Source organism: Arachis stenosperma, chromosome 9, assembly GCF_014773155.1.
Source record: "Arachis stenosperma cultivar V10309 chromosome 9, arast.V10309.gnm1.PFL2, whole genome shotgun sequence".
Taxonomy (NCBI): domain Eukaryota; kingdom Viridiplantae; phylum Streptophyta; class Magnoliopsida; order Fabales; family Fabaceae; genus Arachis; species Arachis stenosperma.
The window spans coordinates 5,912,241-5,922,796 of record NC_080385.1 but is presented as its reverse complement, the minus strand read 5'-3'; the positions used below and the strand labels follow the sequence as shown (position 1 = coordinate 5,922,796).

Below are 10,556 nucleotides of genomic sequence, written 5' to 3'. Positions count from 1 at the left end.
CTATAAATATATGCGTTAAGAAACGTGTCGTTTTGTAGGTTGAGTGGGCATTTATTGCTGCAAAATGTTTGAGGAAATGACATGCAACAATTGCTAAGTGACTTGGGCTCCTAACCCAACAATAATATCATCATCATCACTATGCTTTGCAGTGCATGGCAATTGTGAAGAAGAAGATTACAAGGATTTCCCATTATTGTAACATTAAAAGGCTCTCCTTTAATAAAAGAATTCGCCCCAAAATATGTAAAAGAATTCTGCTAATAATTAAATACTATAAATGTATATTTTTATGGAGCCAAAAATGGGGATTCTTAAGTGTTAGGATAATAATTTAGTCCATTAATTATATTTTAAGTTAGTATTATAATTTATAAGGTTTTACTTTTTAATTTAAAAATTTTAAAATTTAACAAAATAAAAACTAATAAAAAATTGTGCCACATTATTGAGGAAAAAAAAACATAAAACAAGAGTATTTATTTACTCTCAACGTAAAAAAATAGGATAAAAATCTTATTTATGCCTTACCAAAAGGATAGGATCGTTATCAAACTACACATCATGAAATTTTGTTGTGTACCTTTCCCACCCTAAACATGAGACGATATGCAATTTTGTTTTGTGTGGCTAATTATATGTATTCAGTGTGTTGACGATCTCAAAAGTTTGGTCATTTTACACCTTGTAATATGCCAAAATTCTTAGCAAATTTTCGTGCAAGATGATGAACTATCATGATGTTGCTCTACGTATTTTCATTTAGCCATAAGCTTAAAAAGTAAAGTGGAATTTTTAGTTTAATTTTGTTCCCTACTTCCCATAGCATTAGATAGTGGCGATATAACATCAGTCAAGTAGGAAGAATTTAAAATCTATGCTTATTGTTATTGGCTTATGGCATATTTTCTGAAGAGTTTAAGGTACATAGAATTTGTGGAAGGCGCATTTGTATGATTGGTAGCAATTAAGGGCAAGTGAAAAATTTCGTATCCTACATCAGCATCCTCCATTCTTCATTTAGATACTGTTCCAAAATCTAATAGACTAAATTATTCATATGAAAATGGGCACATACACAAGATCATTTGCAATTGAACATTTGTTTGTGAGAACAAAAGCTATGGAAAGAATAAAAATCATAGAATAGAGGTTGAATGATTTTGTAAAAATACTCACATACAGTTTGTCTTCATGCGACATTAATAGTTAAGAATCGTTAGATGATTTGACATGCATGACTAAATTGTTATTTAACGATTTTTAACTATCAAATTCACATGAAAACAACTGCATATGAGTTTCCAAGATTAAAGGCAAATGCCATGAAAAAGTATGTATTTCTTCTGTACCTAAGAACCCTATTGTGTTCTCCAACACACCACAAATGACCTTGAAGGTCCAAATGACCTTTCATTTCAGCAGTTTCCCATACAAACTTGAAAAGGCTAAGTGCTCTATCCAACTGCTTCACACCACGCCCAATCATCTTCTCACTATCTGAAGTCAAAATTCTTCCCATACACAACCAGTTCTTATTGTCACTTCCACTCTGGTAAACTCCCCCAGCTATGTCTACTTCAATATCTGAGACTCTTCCAAAGAGGTAATATAATAATAGCGTGAATAAGCAGCGAGATGAGTGTCCCAATGTTTTGGAAAGCTTCTTTTGCACCAGGCGTTCTTGGTATCTAGCTTCCTCGTATCCAATACTGTTGTCAATCAAAATGTCCTTGATTTGCAAAAGCCCTTCTCTCATGACTTCAGCCTTAGCCACATGCAACTTTAATCTTGTTTCGGCTCTAAAATACTCGATCAGATCATTGAACATCTCAAGAACATCTTCCCATTTCTGGGAACCAGAGGTGTTGACATTTTTTGAAGGTGAAAGCCTCATCCATGAAGTGGATTCAGGTTCATTGGAAACAGCAGCTTCAATGAGAAACTTCAGGCAGGTAAGAACAATTTGCTGACCCATTATAGTATCTTTGTCAAAGCCCTGAGAATCCAAAGCATCCAAATCAACTTTAAAATTATTCAGAACTTCCTTGAGTGTACCAATCAATATGCGGTGCTGGGTTGCCTGTGGACACACTTTGAAACGAACTACCTTCCTTTGTTGAGTAGAAACATCAAGAAAGTTGCTCACTTTGGCAAGGTTATCAATCACTATAGGTTCTCTTTCTCTTGCTTGACTGAAAGGAGAAAATGGTTCATTTTGTGTTCCCATGGTGGAGACCAGAACCTGTTTCATTTTGTGCTGAACTGGTGGAGATCCAATAAAGGCCCGGACAAAAGACTTGAAGGTACACATATCATGATTAATCTGCTCATCAAAAATGGTTGAATTACTAATTGTGTCAACAAGTTTTCCATTAATTGCATCCACATTTGCCAGAACCCGAGTCAATTCTTCTAGCTTGGAAAAGTCACTCTGATAGCATTGCAGGTTGGAAACATCTTGATAACAGTGATAAGGCATCGAATTCAGGTTAAAAGGTGTAGATTTGTTGGTTTTGACACGGAAAGCAGCTTCCAAATTCCAGAAGACAGTTCCATTACTTCCAAGAAAAATATAGGAACTGAAAAATAACACTCAAAACGAATGGAAACAAATAATGACTCTAAAAAGAGTAACCCTTTTCATTCAGACATTTTATCAAACACCTAGCAGCCAAACTTAAAAGGAACGTGATAATGGCTTGCACATTATGCAAGCACTTGATGTTCATATAGATACTTATTCATTGAGATTTAAGGGAAAAGAAAAACAATAAATTTATTGCTAAGCATTGACATATAAATTCTATAGCTACTTGTAGTGTGGTAACCACAATTGGTCGCTCAACCGATGTAAGCATGCTCTTGAATAGGGGTGTTCAGTTTGCAGTTTGGTTCTGTTTCTTTTTTTTTTTTATTGAAAAAAAAAAGTCATCCGAACCAATTATATGTAAAATGTTCGGTGTGGTTTGGTTCGACTTTTTTTGTGTGGCCAATCAAACCAAATAAAACCAATTAGAATTGGTTTGGTTCGGTTCAGTTTTTCAGTTTTTACACTAATTAAGTAAAAAAAAAAAGATAAGATGTCCTAAAGTCTTGATTATATCTATTGCAATAAGAACATGTCCTAAGTTATTTTCAACTAATAATATAGAGTTATAGACGAAGTGCTAACATATAATTAACAAAATAACAAGTTCAACTTCCTAACTCGTAAAAAGTCACACAGCACAATCATCAACAAGAGCTTGAGACGAAATTCAGTAAAGTGATAAAAGAAAAAACCACTCCAAGCATAGTTATTAGAACCGAATCAGAGTACTAGGTCACTAGTTCAACTAGTGGATTATTGATTGATTCGGCTATCCTGGTCCTACTTAAATAACAATATAAAATAATCAAAAACTTAAAATTAAATTTTGAAATATATATCTTCAACACTTTAACAACAATTAAGTCTCAATTTCCAAAATAAAATATACATATTATTAGTCAATAGTTCAATACTAGTATACTACAATAATATGTTAATTTCACACAATAACAGTGACGATCAATCAGATAATTAGCAATCAATTCCAATTAAGCAATTAACAATCACACTTCAGCAACGGAGCCTATTAACAATTAATCAATTAGGCAATTAACAATCAATTCTAACAATGATAATTTCAGGACCTCAAAATTAAAATTAGAAATAAGGCGCATCTCTGTTATATTTATGGATTAGCATAATCATCATATCATAACCACAAAGTAAAACTAAATAACTAGATACCAATCTCCAAACATTTTCTTTCCAAATTCAAAATTAGCAAACGAACACAAAATCAGCAATGAGCAGGATAAATAAGAAATTAACAAGCTTTCCATGCAACAAATTCAAGTCTCATCATAAATTCATAACCAAGCAATTCGTCAATTACGTTACATACATAGCATCATAAGAGATCAGAGCTCACAAACACACAATTAACAAATTGTTTTTAACTAAATTATTTTGAACACATTAAAAACTAAATTAACCAAATCACATTCTTTTTATGAACAACAGATTGAAAACGAAAGAAGTAAGCAAGAAAAATTGAGTAACCTTCGGTGGTCTTCCAATGGGCAGAGAAGAATGTGACGCCGAGATGCGGAGGCGAGAGAGGCGCGAGCAGCCGAGCTCAGAAGGAGGAGGGAGGCCAGACGCGAGCACACAACGCCGAGGATCCTGCGAGATGCGTGGGAACGGCGGCGAGCATGCGGCGGCGACGAACCATGACCCAAAATGTCATCAACTATCCCAACCTATGTAAATTTCCATCACGAATTTCACGAGAAATAAACAGCAACACATGATATAGTGTTGGAAATAGAATTATGACATAGGAAAGAAATCAAGAAATCATCCTTTGAATTTTGAAATTTGTATAACACAATTTGCTGATCTCATATAAGCACAAAAGAATACACAGCTATTTTTCAAACAGTAAATTTTTTTATTTTCTTCTAACCCCACTGAACTATTATTATTATTATTATTATTATTATTATTATTATTATTATTATTATTATTATTATGCATCATCTATAACCAAAAGCTCATTGTTAATAATAAAAGGGGGTGAAATATTAGGAGGGGAAAAAAAGCAGAAGGACACAAGACTTACCTTGTCCGAATAATTTGTGTTGGGTGGTGAAGATAGTAGTTGTAACCTTTTCAATTTCAGACCGTGAGAGTGAGAATGAGAAAGAAATTCAAATTGAGAGCGAATTAATGACTGAATGAAGAGGGAAGCACGCTTCATGCTTGGGAACTCGTCGTCTCGGTTCCAAGCAGATAAATGAAATAATAATTAGTTTATTTTGTGTATATTAAATTAATCATATATACTTTTATTAAAATTTTAACTCTTTGGCATATGAAAAATTATTATCAGAATTTTTGATATTAAAAAATTATTATAAAATATAATTTTTTAAAATGATATAAAAATTAAAATTTAATATTTTTAAAAATAAAAAATAATAAAAAATTATATAATATAAAATATAAAATAACTAATTATATTTATACAATATATAATTTTAGTCATAATTAAGATACTTTTAGTTACAATATTTTTATACTTTATACAATACGCTACAAATAGTTATGGGTTATTTTTGTGATTTTGGACTTCTATTTTACATTTGAAAACTTTTTAGAATAAAAAATAGGTGAATTATATGGTAAAGATATAAGTTTATAGATTTTTCTTTAATAAAATGGAAAAGAGATTAATAAAAGGTAGGACCTACATTTTGAATAATAATAAAATAATAAAAATAACTATAAAATGAATTATACTTTTTCTGTACCACTCCAATTTGTACAGTAGAGTACCCCTAAAAAATAATGCACAATGTCATTAAAGTGTTTTCTACACTTAATTTTACAAATTAAATGATAATTTAATTAATTTAATATTTTTATTATTTTTTAAATTATATATTGTATAAATATTATTGGTTATTTTATATTATATAACTATCTGTTACTTCTTATTCTATATAATCTCAAGTTTTAATTCCTAAAAGAGTAAGTATAGTTTTGGTCCTTAAAGTTTTTTATCATAATCGAAACCGTCCCTCATCTAATTTTTTATTTAAAATCGTCCTTAACGTTTTTTTCGTATTAAAATCGTTCTTTTTAATAAAATTTTTTATATTATTCCTAAACTACCACTATTCCTATTTTAATAATAAAAAATAAAATTTAAAAAAATGCGTGTAACGCGTGTTGGAGGGGGAGGGAAGAAAACGCGTTGGGGGAGGGGGGAGAGAAAGGGTATACGAAGGGGAGGGGGACAACGCCGGCGCCAGCGAAGCTTGGAGCTGCCGTCGCCAAAAGAAAGGAGAGAAAGGGATACAGAGAAGCAAGGGGTGGGGAGAGAAAGAAAGGTGGGGGGGGGGGGGGGGGAGAAACAGGGAGGAGGGGGAGAGAAGGGGTCGTCGCCGCCGACGCCGCTCCTCGCCCTGGTCGTCACCGCCTCGCCCTCGCGCCTAGCCCTCCTCGTCGAGTCGGATCCTCCTCCTCGCCCTCGTCGCCGCCGCCATGACCTCCTCGTCGTCGACTTCTGCTCCGCTGCTCCTCGACGCCTCTTCTTCTTGCTTCGATCTCTATGTCTGCTTCGTCTTCTGCTTCTTGATTTGTTGAATCTGATTTGATTTGTTGAATCATTGTTAGTTTTGTTCTTGTTGAATCTGATTTGATATTTGAATTGTTGTTGGTTTTGTTGAATCTGATTTTTGTTCTTGTTGAATCTGATTTGATTTCTGAATGGAAGAAGTTGCTGTTGTTTAGTGTTCTTAGTATTGGTGTTGGTTGGTGTTGGTGTTGGTGTTGGTGGTGGTGTTTGTGTTAGTGGTGGTGGTGGTGGTGGTGGTTGTGTTGGTGTTGGTGGTGGTGATGGTGCTGGTTGTGGCGGTGGGGTTGGTGTTGGTGTTGGTGTTGGTGTTGGTGTTGGTGATAGTGGAGAAGGTAATTGTGTTAGTTGTGGTGAGGGTATTTTTGTCAAAAAAAATTAAAAGGACAATTTTAATACGAAAAAAACGTTAAGGACGATTTTAAATCGAAAATTAGATGAAGGACGGTTTCGATTCTGGCGAAAAACTTTAAAGATCAAAACCATACTTACCTCATTCCTAAACCATCTTTTGAGAATTATACTTTATAATAACTTTTTCAACATTAAAAGTCTTGGTAATAATTCTTTATATACTAAAAAGTTAAAATATGATTTTTAATAAATTTTTAGAAGTTGTTTATTATTCTATTTTAAATTTATAAATTTGTAAAATATAAATTTTTTGAAATTTAAATTAAAATACAAAATATGAATTTCCATTTTTATTTATTTTAATTTTTTTTATATTTTATTTGAATCCAAATAGCAGTATTTTCTTATTAATATTTATGTTTTAAAGTTAATAAATAAAAAATAGGGGAATAAAGTTAATAAATCGAATCAAGCTGATTCGATTTATGTGTTGTGCAATAGTAAATTTACATATATATATATATATATATATATATATATATATATATATATTGTATTAATAGTAAATTTGAATGAAGTTGGTTGATAAAATCGAATCAATTTTATTCGATTTATATTGAAAAAATATAAATCGATTTTAGTTAATTCGATTTACATAAAATATTAAACAAGACATGCACGTAATTAAATTCAGTTTAGGATATTTATGTAATTTTTTTCATAACCAATTTATCTGTGTAATTTACCTTTATTTTGTGTATATTAATATATATTTTTATTAAAATTTAATTTTTATGTACAAATAATGTAAAAGAATTTAATATAAATATTTAATTATATATTATTATATCAATAAAAATTATTAATTTTTTAATTTATAATATTAAATTATTGTGTGTCATAACTACATTTTTATATTTAAAAATTTTTTTAATTGTTTTTATCTTGTTTTAAATTTATAATTATATTTTTATTGTTTTAAAAGTATTTGACTTAATAAAATATACCAAGACATATTTATTAATAGTTAATATTGTAAGATGGATGAAAATATTTTTGTAATATTTATTGTTAATAGAGATTTAATAATAAATTAAAAATTAGTGCACAGATTTAATTGAAAACTTTTTTAAGTGTAAACATCTCATTACAAATATGAAGAAAATATATAAAGATAATTTAACTTTTTTATAAATATAAAATGAAAAAAGTTTGAGGCTAGCAATTTTAATTTATATTGGTCAATACTTTTAGCTAACAATCCAACACTTTTATTTTAGCAGTCTAGCACTATATTTTTAACCAATATTTTTAAAAATTTTGAATTTTCTAAATTTTGAATTTTCATTGGTAAAGTGTGATTTCTCAAAATTAATTTCTCTCTCATATTTTCTCTTGGTCCTACTTATAAAATAAATAGTAACAAATCACATTTTATTTTCTAAAATAAAATTTAAGATTTAAAGTATTCAAATCTATTTTTAAATATTATTGATTAATTGTTGAAAAAGCTATACTAGTTTTATAATATTGCTCATATAAAATTTATTAAATTGTACTAATATACAGAGTGAGAAGGAACTAACAACTAGAGTACTTAGCAAATAATAATTAGTTTATTTTGATTTTTGTGTATATTAATCTAGTATATTTTTAGTTTAATCCAGTATATTTTAATAATAATATGACATTTCAAACACACTTACATTTGCTTCCACAGGATTAGTAATATAAATCAATCGCTTTAATTTTTTTCGTAAAAAGAGAAAATTCTAAACATGTACATTCACATCTATAGTTACCTTATAAAGAGAGATAATGTTGTAGAACATTGATATATACATGTAAGCACTTAAGTACATACTCATTATCCTAATACAGCAGCAACGCCAACGTTATAAACCAAATAAGTAATGTCAATCAGTTGAATACAGTTCTAAGATAAAACCAATATTTTCATCAGCATGACATGTTGGCAATGCATCTAACATTGTCTTAAAATCAGCGTTCTCATCAATCTTGAAGGTACAAATAACCTTGACAATCTTCAAGGCATGCCACCAACATTTTGTATTACTTGAATTGCAGTGGCACTTCCCTTCCTTTCTGCCCATCAGTATCTCATACAAAAACTGTTGTTTTTTGCAAAATAACAAACGGAGTTAGAAAGAACACATTATACAGTCACTGCTGGGATGGAAGTATTGTTGTCGTTGTAAATGCAAGACTCAGAAAATTTGAGGATAATGACATACCTCAATGAATTCTTTACTATGAAGATAAGAGCGAAAATTCAATGAAATAGAGTTCGGGCAGCAACTTGAAAGCAAGTAATTCATAAAAGGGAAATAGTGAGCTTCATTTTTCGGAGAAAACTGTAATTCCAAGCTTTTTATAGTTGGAGGAATAGATGAAACTTGCAACGCACTCTGCTCTGGTTTAATCTACAGAATTCAGACAAACAAACAGATAAATAAAATAGGCATATGCAACCAGAATGAACCAATGTAATAGCAAGTGTATACATACTAGAACTGACGAACGGATAAAGAGGGAGACCGATGCCCAAATCTTTTGGGGTTTAATGTTTTGGACAAATTTCCTCAAGCTATAAAGGTCCTGAAAATCCACATCGCTAAAACAATTGACTTCCAATTGATTAGAACTTTTCTGAAAAGATATACCAGGTTGGTTGTTTCCCTCATATGCAAATGATAATAAATTTTGAGCATCAATGTTAAGATCCTCCAAGTTAGAGCAGTATGATAACTTCAAAACCTTGAGTTGAGCACTCGAAATATTAATCCTCTGAGACATAGAGCAATTGTCTAGTTCCAAACTCTCAAGGAAAGGAAATTTAGAAAATAGTTCAAGAAACCATTTGTCTCCAATGTCAATGCTCCTCAAATTCCATAAGCACAACAATCTCAAATTTGTGCAACTATATAAATTCAGCTTGAAAGATGCATCTGGATGAAGATTATAATGTAAGCTCTCAAGATTTGGAGCATCAATATATACTTCCCGCATTCCTTGAATATAAGCTTTCTTGAGCTTATGTAAACCATGCAAGAATAGTGATTCCACAGGACTGAACGCAAACCCTCGAGGAATTCCTCTGGTTAGAGGGTTATATACAGCACAATCAATCACAGTTAAATCTTCAATTAGAGGACAACGTGAAATGAGATGCTCTATAATCCCTTCATGTGCAAAAAGTAGATTGCATAGTTTTATTATTCTCACTGAGTAAAGCTTGATGGAATGGGTGAGGAATGCTTGGTCAACTCTGATTCCGCCCATCAACACCAACTTAGTAAGTGATTTGGATTCAATGACACTGAGTGGAAGTTCATAAAACCTGTCCGGACTGTATCTCCATGCATAGCGACCAGGGAGGCGAAGCTGTAAATGTAATACTTCGCCACCACTTTCAATAGCCATCTTCATCCATAGATCAACATGGTGGGCCATGCACATATAGTCTACATAGTCCATGATGAGCTTGAATTCTTTGATAGCTAAGCCTAGGTCACGTAGCCTTAGCGATCTTCTCCCAACATAGTCAATCACTTTGTCTATTTTGCTATGATAATTGTCTACCGTTACATCTTCCCTCTTAAAATGTTGATCGCCGCAAATAGACAATATCGGAAACGTGGACCAAGTTTCTTTCCAAGCCTTTGATAAAACACTAGTCCTGGCAGAATCTCTGTCCGGAAGCCTTGCGAGAATGTCATGAAGTATAGCTTCTGGCAAACCAGATATTTGGTCCATTCTTTCCCCTTCAGTACTGATAGCAAATATAATATCATAGATGGATACTCATAAGAGAGTATTGGAGATTTAATAAATTTAAAGCATTAAAGTCCAATGAAAGGCTTGGAAGGAGGATAAGAAAAAGAATGTTACAAAAAGACACTCTCCTAAAGATAAAGCGAAAATATAAAATAATAGATAAGGAATTTTTATATTATACCTGTAAAAAATCTGTTCTTAGCAACTTAGGTTATCGGAGAGGTTTTTCTA

At 31.4% G+C, this 10,556-nt stretch overlaps 2 protein-coding genes across 2 annotated transcripts; both read right to left on the bottom strand.

Moving 5' to 3' along the window:
- Nucleotides 1-928: 928 nt before the first annotated feature.
- LOC130947741 (uncharacterized) lies at nt 929-4,806 on the bottom strand. The gene is made up of 3 exons (XM_057876446.1): nt 4,656-4,806; nt 4,094-4,293; nt 929-2,582 (listed from the first exon to the last, which is right to left on the bottom strand). The coding sequence occupies exons 1-3, from the start codon at nt 4,791-4,793 to the stop codon at nt 1,277-1,279; spliced, it is 1,644 nt and encodes a 547-aa protein (XP_057732429.1). The 5' UTR covers nt 4,794-4,806; the 3' UTR covers nt 929-1,276.
- Nucleotides 4,807-8,369: 3,563 nt separating this feature from the next.
- On the bottom strand, nt 8,370-10,309 carry LOC130951822 (F-box/FBD/LRR-repeat protein At5g22700-like). The gene is made up of 3 exons (XM_057880560.1): nt 9,057-10,309; nt 8,783-8,971; nt 8,370-8,659 (listed from the first exon to the last, which is right to left on the bottom strand). The coding sequence occupies exons 1-3, from the start codon at nt 10,302-10,304 to the stop codon at nt 8,444-8,446; spliced, it is 1,653 nt and encodes a 550-aa protein (XP_057736543.1). The 5' UTR covers nt 10,305-10,309; the 3' UTR covers nt 8,370-8,443.
- Nucleotides 10,310-10,556: the final 247 nt, after the last annotated feature.